This window comes from Heptranchias perlo, chromosome 33, assembly GCF_035084215.1.
Source record: "Heptranchias perlo isolate sHepPer1 chromosome 33, sHepPer1.hap1, whole genome shotgun sequence".
In the NCBI taxonomy this organism is placed as follows: domain Eukaryota; kingdom Metazoa; phylum Chordata; class Chondrichthyes; order Hexanchiformes; family Hexanchidae; genus Heptranchias; species Heptranchias perlo.
The window spans coordinates 6550966-6569216 of record NC_090357.1 but is presented as its reverse complement, the minus strand read 5'-3'; the positions used below and the strand labels follow the sequence as shown (position 1 = coordinate 6569216).

The 18251-nt window shown below is 43.3% G+C and overlaps 1 protein-coding gene across 1 annotated transcript in view; it reads left to right on the top strand.

Annotated features, from left to right (window-relative positions):
• bace1 (beta-secretase 1) overlaps positions 1-18251 on the top strand; it is a 74166-nt gene extending 55915 nt beyond the window's left edge. Inside the window, exons 4-9 of the mRNA XM_067970932.1 lie at positions 3302-3439; positions 4914-5048; positions 6182-6283; positions 9689-9838; positions 10742-10913; positions 14832-18251. Coding sequence (XP_067827033.1) covers positions 3302-3439; positions 4914-5048; positions 6182-6283; positions 9689-9838; positions 10742-10913; positions 14832-15073 — 939 coding nt within the window. The 3' untranslated portion in view covers positions 15074-18251. The remainder of the gene's footprint in view (positions 1-3301; positions 3440-4913; positions 5049-6181; positions 6284-9688; positions 9839-10741; positions 10914-14831) is intronic.

Genomic DNA, 18251 nt, shown 5'->3' with positions numbered 1-18251 from the left:
TGAAACAATTTTAAATTGCATTTACCCTATCTATCTAAAATCATACAACATAAAATACAGAAATCTCTTTAGTTTGTCACATACCGTGTTGAATACAGGCTGGGGGTAGAGAGACTGCGGTTATGGTTATGTGAGATGGAGGAATATTTTGGAGTTTCATTTTATTATATTTAGATATCAGCAAATGATACCCAAATAAACATTCCCCCAGGGGATTAAATACACATGGTAGTAGAGATCATGATGGAGTAGATTGCCCGTGGTTTGTGGAATGATGGGTCAGGTGGCCTTTTCTCATTCCATGCTTTCTTCTGTTCTAACGGACATCTCTCTACAATGGAAAGTCAAGGCATAGAAACCTGCACCCCAATGGTACACTGCCTCCCAATGGTACACTGCCTCTATCTTTATGTTTTAATAGCAACAAAATGATTGAAGCCTGTGGTACAAATCTAACATCTAGCATTCTATTTATACCCCGCAGACTTGGTCAGATCGCTCACATTCATTGTTCTAACTGTCCTGCTGCCTTAGCCTGAAAAATGTGTTTTTTGACACCTGAGGGTTTAAATTCCTGTGCACTGTGTTAAGATTCTGTCTGTGCTATTTTAATGTAGCCGCTAACTCATTCATCTTAAATGTTTGAAAATGTCAGAACTGAGATTGGTAGATTTTTGTTAGGCGAGGGTATTAAGGGTTACGGAACCAAGGCGGATAGATGGAGTTAAGATACAGATCAGCCACGATCTAATTGAATGGCGGAACAGGCTCGAGGGGCTGAATGGCCCATTCCTGTTCCTATGTTTCTCAGTCACCCTTATGGCATTCAGGGTGAGCTTGCCCATCTTGCAGCACTTGTGAGCAATTTTGTGCTCCAGATTTGCACGCAAGGTGAACTGAGTTTATTGTTAACAGGTCAATGCAAATGCGTTAGGGATTGCACTAAGAATAGCACAGAAAGGAAGCTGAACTCCCTCATAATTTATATTATTTCTAAATTTGATTCTACGTTGATGATGATTTGGGGGATTAAATGACTGTTTTCCTTGCTATGGTTTTATTAGCATATATTTTTTGGAGTTTTGGTATTATTTCTTTCAATCCATCTCGTGTTAATGCAGCTGCTCCAGAATGTGATATTCCCCTCAGACTATTCCTTAGTACAGTTCGAAAACTCTTTACTCAAACACTGTGATGCAATAGCTGCCCTCAGGAGATAGTGATCAAACTATAAACCTGCTTCCAAAAACTACTACATTTCTCTGTTTGAATATTTAAAAAGGAAAAATCTTCGTTAAAAAAAAATGTAGGACAAATCTTTTAAAAAATGTATTATCAAACACATTGGGGGTGATTTTAAACCCCAAGAACGGGTGGGTTGGGGGCGGGTGGGAGTTGAAAATAGTTGTTTTTTTGGATCACAACCACAAAATTTTGGGACTTTGCATTCCCAATGGGAAGCCTGTACTTTTCTGCCCCGACATTAAACCCGGAAATAAAGCCGGGTTGCGGCCGCGACTCAAAAAACAACTATTCTCAACTCCCACCCGCCCCCAATCCACCCGTACTTGGGGTTTAAAATCACCCCCAATAGGGCAATAGCACCAGATCGCATATGGAATCCTCGAGCGCGGAAGCAAAGGGCTCTGCTAAACCTATACCTTGGTTCAACTGCAGTTAGAATAGGGGAATGGGGACCAGTTTTGGGTGCCTCACTTTAGGAAGGATTTCAAGGACTTGGAGAGAGAACAGAAGGGATTTGCAGGCATAACAGGGATGGGAGGTTTTAGTTATGAGGAGAGACTAGAAAAAGTCGAGCTCTTTGAACAAGAAGATTAAAAAGAGATCTGATAGAAATGTTGAAAATTATGACGGTTTTCTTTGAAAATTCATTCTCGGGATGTGGGCATCGCTCGCAAGGCCAGCCTTTATTACCCAGCCCTAGTTGCCCTTGAGAAGGTGGGAGAGAAAAAAGGGGAAAAACTATTTCCACCGATCAGTGAGTTGGTAACTAGAGAGCATAAATTTGAGATCATCATCTAAAGAAGGAAGGGGAAGTTTCTTTTAGGAGGATTTTTTTTATGCGGCAAATTAATTATTAAGACATGGAATGTCCTACCAAGAACAGTAGGGAAAGCAGAATCCATAATAACTTATAAAAGGACGCTGGATAAATATTTGAAAAAAAGAAAAATTTCAAAGTATAAGGGGAAAGGATAGGGGAATGTGACTAAGTGGATAGATCTTTCGGAGAGCTGGCGTAGGTGTAATGAGTCAAGCAGCCTCCTCTGTGATGTAAAATTCTATGATTCTGCTCTTGCACAAACTCATTGTGATAAATAAGATGCCCATACTTTTTTTTACTCTGCTCCTTCCCTACGTGAGAAGACATTTGCCAAACACATTTTCATAAAGGGCAATACCCCTTTAAATGTTTTCTCTGGCATCACGATGACTTTGCTCAGTTGGATAATCCAATTACTTTCAATTTGTGAACATTTTTTGTGCTGTGGAATTACACCCACAAGGACCTCAGTTCAAAAGGCACAAATCCATTTCACCGAAGACCATTACAGCCTACAGAGAGGGAGGAGAGACTTTCATCCCATCAGCCTGGGTCAGATCCAGACCCCAGTCGTAGAGGTGAAATCAGAGGTCTCGGGATGTCTAAGATGTGTTCTTATGGGCCAAATCCGGCCTTCGAGCTGCTCGAATCCAGCCTGCAGAGGGCCTGCCAGCTCCCTTCTTCTTGGCATGCTTCTGCCCAAAGCTGATTTCAGATCCACCTCCTTTAAACTTCCCAGACCGAGTGACCATAAGACATTGCTCCCTGATTGATGGATTTTGACCAATCAGGGAGCAGCCTTTTTGTGCCAATCAGGAATCAGCCATTAACAGTCCTCCAGAGAGTTTGAAGAGCTGAAGCTTCCAAGTTTTCAAGCTTTGGGGGCAGAGGGAGGGCTTGTTAATTGTGTATGAGGGGGTCTCACCTTTATTTAGGGGGTCTCATTAAGGGTTTCGGAACCAAGGCGGACAGCTGGAGTTAAGATACGGATCAGCCATGATCTAATGGCGGAACAGGCTTGAGGGGTTGAATGGCCTACTCCTGTTCCTATGTTACTATCACCATTTGGGAATCGGTGATGTATCCCAGACCTCTTTGTCCTTTAATGTTCCAGTTTGCGCAGTCTAAATCTTACTTCGGCTGCTATGAATTTTTTTTTTTAAAAGGAAGAATGGTTTCACTGTTCAGCTAGTGGTCACCTCCTGACCTTGTTCCCCTCCATTAATCTCTCCACAGCCTGATGAAAACTTGGAACCCTTCTTCGATTCGCTGGTGAAGCAGACCCGGGTCCCCAACATCTTCTCGCTGCAGCTGTGTGGAGCGGGTTTCTCCATGAACGACACAGACTCTGCATCGTCTGTGGGAGGGAGCATGGTGAGTGAAACCACCCCCCACCCCCGCACCTCCTGTGTTTAGACACGCTAGCAATTAAGTGTGTCTGTGATCAGTTGTTCAGGGGAAAAAAAATCAGTAATCTTCCTTATTCCTCCAGCATGTAACCTAGATCTGCTTCCCTGACAAGTGGTAGAGTTGTCAGTGAAATAATTGCAGAAGCAAAATCTGAGACTTAGGCGAGAGGAACTGAAAACAGACACTTCTGTCTGTCTTGTACTTGGTCGACAAGAAAATTTGTGCCTGACACATCTGTCTGAATTTTCATTACTTTGTTCCAGTACTGTCTTCACTTGGTGCTCTGCATGGCAGAAATCAAAAAATATTGCACAAAGTATATAAGTCTGATTTGCAGACTAAAAAGAGAAAAAATGTGTTTGCTGAAATGAAATCAGTTGTCATCTGACAGAAAAAGGCAGGTTTGCATTTCGAATGTAACTCTTCTTCATCAGAGCAGGCCAGGAGTTCATAATTATACTGTCTGCTTCCTACCTCCTGCTAGTTTCCTTAAGCCGCACACCATTGCTGGGCAAAAGGGTGATGCCCATGGTGAACGCCATCCCATCCCTCCCCATGGGGGAGTCACTTGTTCCCTGCCTTACTGCTGCTCACATCAGTGTGGCTGAGGCCAGGAACTCCCCGTGTGGAGAATTGTGAACGCAAACCCACGTCCTAACCATCTGTGGCACGATGGGTTGAAGGTCTAATTTGCTGTTCTGGCCACGGTATTACAACGACCGGCATTCATTAGCTCCCTTCAGGAAAAACATATCAGAACGTTACCCACTCTTGTAAGGATTTCTCTCTCTTTTTCCAGTGTTCTTCCTACTTCTTCTGAAGGAGGTGACTCCAACTGGGGTACAGTTTCACAGATGCCTGCTGCCCTCCACCACCTTGCCCAATTTGGCGACTCTTTATGTATGAGCCTAGACAATGAGTGTCAGTAGACCATGGGTGGTGGGAGGGGTGGGGGCAGGGGTGGTCATTCCCCTCCTCACCAGGCATCCATGCATGACCTGCTGGCTAAAGACCAAAGGTGGCAACCCTGACATCCATCGCTAGCCAGAACTTGTAAAAGACAATTGTTGTCCCCCCCACTTCTGCTGCTTGTGTTGAGATTAGCTAACCCAATACAGAACAGGCAATGGAACTTGGGCCCATCTGGTCTGTATGGAGTAGATGGAGTTAAGATACAGATCAGCTATGATCTAATTGAATGGCGGAACAGGCTCTAGGGGCTGAATGGCCTACTCCTGTTCCTATGTGTGGTTCAGTGCAACAGATGGTGCAGTGAGCCATCAGGGGGAGTGCTTTAAGCTTATGAAGTAGCCACGAGTGATTACAGCAGATAGGAAACAATATGTTTAAGTGCGAAATGCTGGTGTGTTGTTGAGGTAAGGGATGGTTTTATGAAATACCCTTGACCATTTTTTGCTTTGTCCCCACCATGTTGTAGATAATAGGTGGAGTTGACTCTTCCCTGTATCTGGGCAACATCTGGTTCACACCAATCAGGAAGGAGTGGTATTATGAGGTTATTATAGTAAAGATTGAGATCAATGGACAGGACCTGAATCTGGACTGTAAGGAGGTGAGAATATCCCACACCCTGCAATACATAGCCCACACGCTGCAATACATACCCCACACCCTGCGATACATAGCCCACACCCTGCGATACATAGCCCACACCCTGCGATACATAGCCCACATACTGCAAATGAATATCCCACACACTGCAATACATAGCCCACACCCTGCGATACATAGCCCACACCCTGCAGTACATAGCCCACACCCTGCGATACATACCCCACACCCTGCGATACATACCCCACACCCTGCGATACATACCCCACACCCTGCGATACATAGCCCACACCCTGCGATACATACCCCACATACTGCAAATGAATATCCCACACCCTGCAGTACATAGCCCACACCCTGCAGTACATAGCCCACACCCCGCAATACATAGCCCACACCCCGCAATACATAGCCCACACGTCACAATAAATACCCCACATGCTACAAATAAGTACCCCACACACTGCAATACATACCCCACAAGCTGCAATGCAGACCCCACACGCTGCAATGCAGACCCCACACCCTGCAATGCAGACCCCACACGCTGCAATACATACCCCACACGCTGCAATGCAAACCCCACACGCAGCAATGCAGACCCCACATGCCAAAATAAATACCCCACACGCCACAATACATACCCCACACCCTGCAATACATAGCCCACACCCTGCAATACATACCCCACACACTGCAATGCAGACCCCACACCCTGCAATACAGACCCCACATGCTGCAATACATACCCACACGCCAAAATAAATACCCCCACACGTCAAAATAAATACCTCACACACTGCAACAAATACCAGCATTGTGCTGTAACACACTGCATTAACTTTCTAACACTGAATTTATCCTCAATAAAGTTAAATAAAATATTGTGAATTAACCAGAAGAGATGATAACATTTTGTATAAATTATATATAAAACATAGTGGCTGAGATTGAGGAAGAGGTTGTAATTTAATGTCAGGGCCTGGACAATGTCTGTATACCACTTGAGTGGCTCTCACTGTTATACGATCTCCTGAACCCCTGCACCGAATTACTGCCTGGTCATTCACTCTCAGCTGTACATCCCTCATTATTTATTGTCTCTGTCCTGTTTCACCTTTTGATTTTCTTTAGTACAACTATGACAAGAGCATCGTAGACAGTGGAACCACCAACCTCAGGCTGCCCAAGAAGGTGTTCCAAGCCGCAGTGAAATCCATCAAAGCCGCGTCTTCTGTTAAGTATTGTTCCTTAAAAGGAAAAAAAGCGAGTTGATATATTGTTTTTAAGCTTCTTATTTCTCTCCATTTCTCCCTCTCTATAAATACTTGAAGGGGAAAAAATTTGCAGAGCTATGGGGAAAGGGCAGGGGGTGTGGGATTAATTGGATGGCACTTTCAAAGAGCCGGCAAAGGCATGATGGGCCAAATGGCCTCCTTCTGTGCTGTATCATTCAATGATCGTCTATGATTCCTTCAAAGGCACTTATACTCTGTAATTATACCGCAGTATTAAGCCGTACAGAAAGTTCTAGGTTTGATATCTGGTGTGAAGTCAACTGATTTCAGCCAGACCATGGTAGGATCAAAGTGGAATTGAGGTAGAAGATCAGCCATGATCTTATTGAATGGCGGAGCAGGCTCGAGGGGCCGTATGGCCTACTCCTGCTCCTATTTCTTATGTTCTTATGTTTTAACAATTGGCCTCAGTGTCCCTTGGCTAAGAGGAGAGAGAAAAAATCAGCCTGTGTTTCCTCTCTTGATCAATTTGCAATGACTCCTGCTGGTAAGTATACTTGTCTGATATCAAGTCAGGATGGGAATGGACTCGGCTGCGAGGTTAATTACACTGCATTCACTCGCTGTCCAGATTTACCGAATGAAGAATGGCACTTGGGTGAACACAGGAGGGCAACTGGAACCCGTGTAACCAGCCCAGCATGAGTTACCACATGTAGAAGAGACGGAGAAAAATAAATAATTCTAGAATCTGGACACAAATGACAATGCAACACATTGCAGTAGACACTTAATATACAGGAACTTTTGGATGAGATATTAAACCAAGGCCCCGTCTGTCCCCTCAGCTGGACGTAAAAGATCCCCTGGCACTAAGTCGAAGAAGAGCAGGGGGAACTCCCCCCAGTGTCATGGCTGATATTTATCCCTCCACCGACACCACTAAATCAGATTATCTGGTCGTTATTGCTGTTTGTGGGACCTTGCTGTGAGCAAATTGACTCCCGGGTTTCCTAAATTACAACAGTGTCTACACTTCAAAAGTACTTAATTGGCTGTAAAGTGCTTTGGACGTCCTGAGGTTGTGAAAGGCGCTATATAAATGCAAGTTCTTTATTCTTTCTTTAACTGCAGATCAGACAATACAATGCAATGACAGAGAGTGCTGCAGTCACTTTTTTGGGGAGATTTCCAGGCCTTTAGGATTAAGCTATGTGGAACCACGGTGGGAAGTAATATGGATGATTCCCAAATGAGGCTAGTTTGAAGGCACAACCGCATGTTCTTATAAATATTGCAGATGGATGGTCTATATTGGACTGTCAGGTCCATGACATTAGGGAACCTCTTTGTGTACTGAGGATTCTCCATGATTTCAGTCTTCTTCCTGTCTTCAAGGTTGGCGAAGATTGATTTCTTCATTGAAAAAGGTAACTTCTGCAGAAATGAAGTTGAATCAAAACTGAAAAAAGCAACAGCCCTGAAATCATGGAAATGCAAATTGGTATCATCTGCAAATTTGACCAAACTAGAAGGGGCAGCCGAATCTCAAGAGGCACCCAAGGACCTACAGATGAACTAAAATATTAAGTGGGTGGACCAGTAGATAAGTGTAAAGTACCTTATTTGGAAGAAAATAAAATGGGCGACATACATACTCCATGAATGATATTGAATTAGTTAACGGTGAAGGTTGGAAGAGATCTAGGAGTATTAGTAGACTTGGTGCTTAACATTTACTAATGTGAAGCACCGAGTGTATAATACACAATTATTATGGTGCGGCAATTAGTGAATTATACAGCCAAATCGGTATAAGGTGAAGGAAGTGTACAGTGCACTGGTCTGATCACTGGCTACTGAGACACAAGGGAGACGTTTGTGTCTTGGAGGCTGTGAAGAGAAGAGCTGCAAGATTGATTCCAAACATCAAACAACTGACTTATAAGGATAGACTGGATAGAAAGGTTCTCGCCTTTGAAGGGAAGCGATCAAGATATGACTTCACACAAGTGCATAAGGCATTAAAGAGTGTGGAAATGGCAAGTCCTGGACACCATTTCACATGAAACCGTGACAAAAGAACCAGATGTGAAAAACTGACTTGATAATTTGGAAGATGGAAGTTTCTCTTCACACAAAGAGTGATGAGTACCTGGAATGCACTCCTGCATTGGATATTAAGGGAAAGAAAAACTTGAAATCATTTAAGAAATAGTTGGATGCTGTGACAAAAATTGGCCATGTGGTTGATAGTGAGGAGGAAAGCTGTAAACTGCAGGAAGCTATCAATGGACTGGTCAGGTGGGCAGAAAAGTGGTAAATGTAAATTGATTCGGAGAAGTGTGAGGTAACGCATTTGGGGAGGGCAAACAAGGCCAGGGAATACACAATAAATGGGAGGATACTGAGAGGTGTGGAGGAACAAAGGCACCTTGGAGTACATGTCCACAGATCCCTGAAGGTAGGACAGGGAGATAAGGTGGTTAAAAAGGCATATGGGATATTTTCCTTTATTAGCCGAGGCATAGAATATATAAGAGCAGGGAGGTTATGCTAGAACTGTATAAAACACTAGTTAGGCCACAGCTTGAGTACTGCATACAGTTATGGTCACCACATTACAGGAAAGATGTGATTGCACTAGAGAGGGTACAGAGCAGATTTACAAGGATGTTGCTAGGACTGGAGAATTTTAGCTATGAGGAAAGGGTGGATAGGCTGGGGTTGTTTTCATTGGAACATCAGAGACTGAGGGGTGATTTAATTGAGGTGTATAAAATCATGAGGGGCCAAGATAGAGTGGAAAAGGAGGACCTATTTTCCTTAGCAGAGGGGTCAGTGACCAGGGGGCATAGATTTAAAGTAATTGTTGGAAGGTTTAGAGGGGAGCTGAGGAGAATTTCTTTCACCCAGTGTGTGGTAGAAGTCTGGAATCACTGCCTGAAAGGGTGGTAGGGGCAGAAACCTTCAACTCATTTAAAAAGTACTTGGATGCGCACTTGAAGTGCCGTAACCTACAGGGCTATGGACCAAGTGCTGGGAAGTGGGATTAAACTGGATAGCTCTTTTTCGGCCGGCATGGACACGATGGGCCGAATGGCCTCCTCCTGTCCCGTAACTTTCTACGATTCTTTGATGAGGGCATGATTGTAGGTTCTTTCTGGATGGATGAGCCAAATGGCCTTCCTCACCTGTATGCCTCTTGTGAAAACGCAGTGTACAGACTCCCTTGTGCCATATCTTAAGATACATATCGCACATATGTATGTTTTAAATGATAAATAATAGTATTTAGAAACTTGTACAACATCTGCTGTTGATTAAAGACTCCTAAGATAATGAAATATTCATGATCATCATTACTTCCTTCATTTTTAAAATTTTTTTCTCCTTTTGACAGACGGAGAAGTTCCCTGATGGTTTCTGGTTGGGTGAGCAGCTGGTTTGCTGGCAGGTTGGCACTACGCCCTGGCATATCTTCCCAACAATATCGCTCTACCTCATGGGGGAGGCCACCAATCAATCTTTCCAAATCACTATCCTACCGCAAGTAAGTCAGTGAGACACTACAAGCTGTTTTTTTTCCCCTCTCGATTCTAACATTTAACCTTCCCTTAATAATGAGATTTTTCATCAGTTGTATATCCAACTCCCAGAGCTCTAACCGTTGGATACATCCTGGGTGCCGGATTTTCAGTCGTACGCTGTACGTTTGAGCCAAACTAAAAACATGATTAAAAGCGACAACCTATGTCCAGCACACAGGTTTCAGGGACAGCCAAGTACCATGAATATAGCCTTCTCTCCACTCTCTCTTATCCTTGTTTAATCTTCTCTTCCGCTTTTCATGAATCAGCCAGCAGTGGGATTTGTGAGTGTCTTCTTCTGGTTAATGAGGCAAAGGACGAGAACAGTATGTAGGGCAGGGGCCTATCCCAGCATTCCTAACAGTAGGAAAACCGTCTACTAGGGCGTATAGATTCAATAAAGAGATTTCACTGCTGTTAAGAACTCTGTGATTGCTCAGCCTCCATAGTGTCGTCTTGCTCTTCAAGGATCGTCAGTCTAGACGGTGAATTTTGGCAGGCGATTAAACTGCAGAAACCACCACAGTCGAGCTCGAACCTATCCTCATCTCACATCAACGATGGGAACCCTGGCTAATTTTATGCTACCTAACCAGGGTGTTGAGGTCAATTGTAGCATCTTTACTACAGATTTGATTGAGATCAGTTAACATGGCACAGAGCAGGAATTGAACCCGTGATCTTCCTGACTTGTAGAGTTCAGCAAAGCTATTGGGGGAGTTTCCCAGGCCAGCCCGAGTTAAGGAGATGAAAGTCTGCACTCTCTCTGCTGGCTATGAGGGTTCTAAATGAAATAAGCTCGGGCAATCTCAACCCAGTTCTGAGCTCGTGATTGACTTCCGATTCTTAACTTCCTTTATTCACAGCAATATCTGCGTCCAGTGGAAGATGTGGCCACTTCTCAGGATGACTGTTATAAGTTTGCCATCTCCCAGTCTACCACAGGAACCGTAATGGGCGCCGTCATCATGGAGGGGTTTTATGTCGTCTTCGACCGTGCTCAGAAACGGATTGGATTTGCAGTTAGCACCTGTCACGGTGAGTGTGATGAGATCTGTTTAAGTGCTTTCTGTACAAAGGTGATACTTGATGGAGTCCTCTTTTCCTAGTCCTTCTTTCTTCTTCAACCATCTTCAACCCTGCTCCTAATCCTTTACCATTGCTGCTTAGAAGAACACGAGACTGGCCCATGGAGGAATGCCCCTCTAATACTTCCCTCCCATTTCCATGGGCAGATGCCTTTTCCTCTCCTTCAGAACCTCCCTACCTCAGTGAGGCTGAGATCAGACATTGCCTGCCAAGAATGAAGTTGTGCATAGCACCATGTGTTGCTGTTCTACACCCTTTGCCTTAAAATATAACACAATGCATTTTGATAATCTCAACCTAGTTTCTAGTAGGCATTGAGTCCAGGCAACAAAACTGCTCTAAATTTGCACTAATTAGCACAAAATTGGTAATCTCACAGGGAGAGGCCACAGAATGGCTGATGTGGGATGCTCTTCTGAGTTTTGGGCCGATGCATATTGTTACAGTAGAGAGAGCTTTACTCTGCATTTGATCTGACCTGGGATTACATGATGCCAACACTAGACATCATTCACCAATGCCATAGTCCCTTACCTTGAGAAGCACAAAATATTCACAATAAATGTTTAAAAAAAAAAGCTACTTTTTACCAAGTTTTCTATGTGCAACATGAAACCGTACAAACTTAACAGTCAGAAACCCTACTGAAATGTTCAGAATTATTTCATCTGATTCAGAGCATTCATTACACTGCCAGGCTCAACTCACAGCTCAACATTATCAGTACTTCTCTCTTGCTTTACGTTACATTTTGTTTCATCCACTTGCTATAATGCCTCTGGGTGTCTCTGTAATAAACTTGAAAATACGTTTAATAATTGTATGTGTACAGGGCACATTATTCCCTGTAATTGCAAAGTCTGCTGTTCTCTCATAACACTATATACACTTCAACCTGTTATACTGTGTGTAGTATCTGACTGCTGCCACTTGTTGACATTATTGAGCTTCTACTTAATTTCTGCACCAAGAAGTTACTGTGGTCACGTACTGTAACCAACAGTAAAACAGAGAAGTTAATTACAGCACCACTCAAGACTCAGGCATTACAGGAATTCCTGCTGGACTGAGGATTTATTTGGCAGGGGAAAATCAGTAAGGAGAGAGAGCAAAAGTTTAAGAAAGACTTGCATTTTTATAGCTTGTCACATCAAAATGTTTAACGTCGAAGTGCAATATAAACTAAAGGGCACAACTCTAAAAGGGGTACAGGAACAGAGAGATCTGGGGGTATATGTGCACAAATCATTGAAGGTGGCAGGGCAGGTTGAGAGAGCAGTTAAAAAAAATGTACGGGATCCTGGGCTTTATAAATAGAGGCATAGAGTACAAAAGCAAGGAAGTCATGATGAACCTTTATAAAACACTGATTCGGCCACAACTGGAGTATTGTGTCCAGTTCTGGGCACCCCACTTTAGGAAAGATGTGAAGGCTTTAGAGAGGGTGCAGAAGAGATTTACTAGAATGATTCCAGGGATGAGGGACTTTAGTTACGTAGATAGGCTGGAGTAGCTGGGGTTGTTCTCCTCGGAACAGAGACAGTTGCGAGGAGATTTGGTAGAGGTAGTCAAAATCATGGAGGGTCTAGACAGAGTAGATAGAGAGAAACTGTTTCCATTGGCAGAAGAGTCAAGAACCAGAGGACATAGATTTAAGATGACTGGCAAAAGAACCGAAGGTGACACAAGGACAAACCTTTTTACACAGCGAGTGGTTAGGATCTGGAATGCACTGCCTGAGGGGGTGGTGGAGGCAGATTCAATCATGGCCTTCAAAAGGGAACTGGATAAGTACTCGAAAGGAAAAAATTTGCAGGGCTACGGGGAAAGGGCGGGGGAGTGGGACTAGCTGGATTACCCTTGCAAAGAGCCGGCGCAGACTCGATGGGCCAAATGGCCTCCTTCCATGCTGTAACCTTTCTATGATTCTATGACTGACGTTCTTCAGGCAAATGCGGTAGCCATTCCACACCAGCAGGGTCCCATAAACAGCAATGAGACGAACGACCAGTAAATCTGTTGTTGGTTGTGAGAGGAACGTTGCCCGGGACATCGGGGGGGAACCAGAGCTCTTCTCAAATAGTGCCACAGGGTGCTTTACATCCAGACAGACAGAAGAGACCTTGGATTAAAGTCTCATCTCAAGGACAGTAAAGCAAAGAAAAGACAAGGAACAAAAAAAAAACATAGGGACAAGAAGAAAATAAGGTTTAAAAATCAATAAAGGAAGAAGATAAAAAAAACATTTGGTAGATGAATTACATAAAATGTTATATTTTCTGTATTAACTCGATAATTTTCATCTAATAAGTGATTTAAAGTGAGTTTCTGAATCTGTAGTGGAGATCTTCACACCTATACCATAACAATCACGTTACAGATTACTGATTTCCCTCCACCCCTCCCCCAACACAAGCCAGGAAAAGCCATGATAACAAATATACATTAATGTAAAGTGCTTTATATCCCTGCAATGTTCAGTAGATACTCCCGTCAATTCTAGGATCCAATATTAATGTTTATATTTACTTCAGATACTCAGCTAATGAATAAGTAAAACATTTAAGAGCAATTCTGGCATTAAAATGCCTGAATTTATGGTTTGACTCAACTCTTAGCCCAGATCACTACAATTTTTCTACTTTTTTTTGTGAGGAGGGTAAGGGTTTGAGTGAACTTCACTCGAGTGAGTCAGCAGACTATCACAAACACTAACAGATGCCTCACTCCAGTTAAAAGTAGCAATGGATGCAATGGCCCAAAGAACGGTGATGGCACAGGGGAGAGGGGTGAAGAAAAACATAAAAAGGAGAGGGGAATGGATAATAATAAGGGGAAAAAATAAATCAGCCAGGACTCCCACGCCTGCTCAGCATGTAGCGACTCCGGCGGGAAAGTGTGCCTGCCTCGACATCTGAAATCCGACTCAGCGGCAATACCCTCCCTGGTAGAATAGCCAAGTAACGCTGTCTGGAATTGCACATGAGGAATGGTCACTTAGGCAACATATCACTTGCTCCTTGCGCCCTTCAGTTGATGGGTGGGAACAGCTTTGTAAAAGAGGGCCGGGGATACTCACCACCAATATGCTGCATCTCTGTGCAACTGGATTTTGTTGTGTTAAATTTTCCCCACCACTGGTTTAACATTGCCTGTAACGTACACATCTTGGCTGCGCTGATCGAACCATTATTTCTCCACTCTCCCTATCCACTGATTCCATTTCATCTGCGTCCTAGTTCTGTTCAGACCGACTTGATTAGATGAACCCAGAGTGCGTTTGGACTGATTCAGTTTATACACTAGTAATATTCTTGATTTAGATTGTTTTCACTGAGTGGAAACCCTGGCTGATTTTTCCTTACCCAGGCCAGGGCTTCTGAGGCAGATAATAATGCGCTCACTGCAACAAATGTCCAAAATCAGCTATCTCAGCCCCCATCAGAAATTCAATCATGGACCTTCTGGTCCATATGTCTCAGTCACACTTTACTTTTATCAACTCAGCAATTGGAAGAGGCTGGCACTGTATTTAAATTTGACTGACAATACCATCCAGCTTATACCGAGTGCTGCAGCCTGACTCCCCTTCAACACTCTACACAACACAATGTTAATTGGAGTCACACTACTCCAACAGCAATAATCTGGTTGGAGTGAATGACACAGGAGGTTCCTTTCAGGAATAGCAAATAAAGATCTACGGCAGCCAGTCATACCTGAGCACTTCCATTGGAGTTAGGTTCCCGATATCAGTAAAGGGGTAAAGAGTAGAATGATCAATGTATTGTAAAGGATTTCGCACGGAGAACCCCGCCCCCCCAAACCCTCCAGCACAGAAGCTAACATTCTCCTCTTTGCTTTCAGTGCACGATGAGTTCCGTTCAGCCACGGTGGAGGGTCCCTTCTTCAACACCAACATGGAGGACTGCGGGTACAACATTCCCCAGACGGACGAGTCAACGCTGATGACAATCGCGTACGTGATGGCAGCCATCTGCGCTCTCTTCATGCTGCCCTTGTGCCTCATGGTCTTTCAGTGGCGCTGTTTCCGTTGCCTTCGCCGTGAGCATGATGACTTTGCAGATGACATATCGCTGCTGAAGTGAACGAGGAAGAACTACTCAAAATGGAAGAAAACTTTTTTTTTCCCTCCTTTTTAACAAGAGGCAGTTTCCAGTGGTGGATTAGAAGGGCAGGTGTTCTGAGTATCGAAGTCGAGAGTTATGGCAGGTTTGACACTTGCAATTGTAGTGTAGACAAGATTACTTCCCAGATGTACAGGCCCTTCCACATCACATTTTCAACAAGTCAGATCATTTCCTCGAGCCGTGACTGAATATCCATGGGGCCAGGCCAGCAGCCTACTGACAGTGATATTCGAGAGTCGAGTAACTCAATAGGTACGCAAACCCCTCCCACACGAGATGTCAAATTTAATGACAAAGTCCACTTTAAGTATCTACAAAAAAAAAACTGTAAATATAAGCCACAAAGAAATATTTTTTATTTGTCTAATTCCTCATCTTGAGTCATAGTCAACTTAATTCAATTGAATGTTCCAATGGACTAATAGAAAATCTGTGAGCAATAGAAATGATTGTTAATGACAGCTCCTTCATTATCTTTGATCTCTGGCCCGTGTAGCCCAACAATGGCCATAACGCCTACACTTACGAATTGAGTGCAATAAGGTTTTACACTACGAGCACATTTACATTACCTTACAGCATTTACATTCAAGCTGTGGAAATGTGTGACGTATACATTTATGTGCAAATATCTATAAATGTATACATTACACCACTGTATATTTAATTTGCATTACATTTAGATTCATCATTTATAGTGCAGCCATTATGATACTGTACCTCTACATTACATGACAATACAATGGCTTTTTTTTCTCTCCTCCTGAAGACCATGACCCCTTGCTCAAGTATCTTTTAATGGGTTGCTGGGCAGCCTCAGTACTTTGCCTAAGAGTTCATTTTCCAGATGTAAGCTCAAACAATAAATGTCAGCAGGTCATCTGATCATGGGTTCCATCGCAGCCAAGCCTGATGCTGCCGTCATCCAATTATCTGCACATGGGCACTTTTCAGCAGTGAGCACTGGATAGTGATCAGTAATGAGAACCCTGGCTGATTTTCCTTTCCCCAGCCCAGGGATGCTATAGCCAATTGTAGTACTCCTACTGCTACTCCGTCTGAGATCAGGTAACTCAGCACAGGCTGGCGATCGAACTTGGGACTTTCTGGCTTGTGTGGGTCGGTTATGTGGCGCCTTCATCAACTAAGCCACTGGGGAGAATCCAGCACTGTACATTTAGACTTGGCTGATGTCACAGTACAACCGCGACCCAGCTCTCCTTATACAGCTGATGAGAGGTCAGCTGTTCCTGGGACTACCCCACTCTGGTCTCTTGAGTGATCTGATGGCATTTTAATAGCAGTGCTTCAATTCTAAACCAGCAAGCTAATGTTGAAGCATTAGGTAATTGTGAGAACTGTCCTCTGTGCAAGTGATCGTTAAGACTAGTTTTATTGGCCCTACTTACATGAATGCCATGTCCTGTGACCAATCTGTTGGCTAGTTTTATTACGTTAACATCTAAACTTATTAGGCAACACTTGTTCATTAATGTGCTAAAATTTTAACCATTGTATAACCATACCAAACTGGTGGTAAAACTAGGTGGCAGAGTTAAGTAGACAACATTGTTGGGTTCACATATTCATAAAAATTAAACGCAGTTTGAGGATTCAAGCAGTGATAACATTTCAACTTGTTTCCACAAAGTCAGTCACTACTAACATGGCCTTAATGCACGTTTGATGTCTGGATATTGCAGCATTAGTGTTTATGAAGATTACTTGCAATTGTTGGCAAAACTTATTCAATAGAAACAATTGAAACAAGTCATGCACACTAATGAGCTGCACACTTGACAAGGATGGTTGACAAAATGAACAACTTACTTTCAAGGATGGAGGCCCCGCATTGTAATTACAGAAGGTCTGCAATAAGGTGATTATCAGCACTTTGTGGATCATATTCTGGGGAGCCATTTAGCAGCCACTACCTTGAGATGCGCACACTGTTCAAGGCAGTACTAATAAATTGAATGTGGCCCAGGACAGCATAGAAGACTGGGTAGAATTGTGTTGGGGGAAGAGAGAGAGAGAGAGAGAGAAAGAAAAGGGAGAAGGGTGAGAAGAATAGAGAGAAGAGACCAGTTCAGGATGTGAGGAGGAAAAGGCGAAAAGAAGGGCAGGGCAATGATGGGGTTGATAAAGGAGAACAGATTGGTGCAGGTTCCAGTGGGAAGAAGAGAAGGCACAAGGTGCAGCCATGATGGCAGTAAAGGAAATGAAATCAATCTCGGTCACCAGGTGGGAGAGAGGAATGGACCCCGCCGTGATGGAAAGGAAAGAAATTAGAGTGATGATGGGAGGGGGAAAGTGGACGAGAAATGATTGGTGACAGAGCAGGAGACAGAAAGACCAATAAACAGAATCACATGGGGAGGGACGGGTTCAGTAAGGGGAGTGTTGAAGTGTTATCTTGCTGGATGCAAGAGATTTGATAAAAACAAATCAGTTTTTTTTTAAACGCATGACACGTGTGAAGAGGCGCGGACACCAGTTTCCTGCAGTCAGCCAATGAAATATGTTTTTTTTAAAAAGACAGAGTAGGGGGCAAAAATTTATAAATAGAAAATTCTTGCATCTAGTCTGCAATTGTCACAGTGTAGATATCACACTCCAAAGTGTCAAAATCATTCAAAATGAAAAGGAAAGCCAGTCATTTCCAGCTGTTTTATAGCCCGGCCTCTCTCCAAAGGCAGAAGCCGGCACATTTACAAGCAGATGCCAATCTACAGACATTCCCAACAATTAGCCTCCGATAAACTTCAGAATGTGCTTATTGACATCACTCCCCAATGAGGATTACCCAAGCAATTAAAGAGACAGCCCAAGTTAACCACTGCTCCATTTTAACAGCTAAACATCACAAACCATGGTCTAGATCAGGTTACCCATGAGCAATGCCACAGGAGATCAGTTAATATTTAAAAAATAAGTAACATGGTTCCTTCATGCTCAATGTCCTGGGTAGATTTATTACACCGTTTTATGGTGGAAATTTATATTTGTCAAGCTGTATAGTGTCTGAGAAAGGTTATATTTGATCTCGGAGGGGTTGTAAACTTCATGCTGATTACTAACCTGATTGATTAAGAAAGTGCAGTGCGCACTTTTTAAAAAAAAATTAAACTACAAA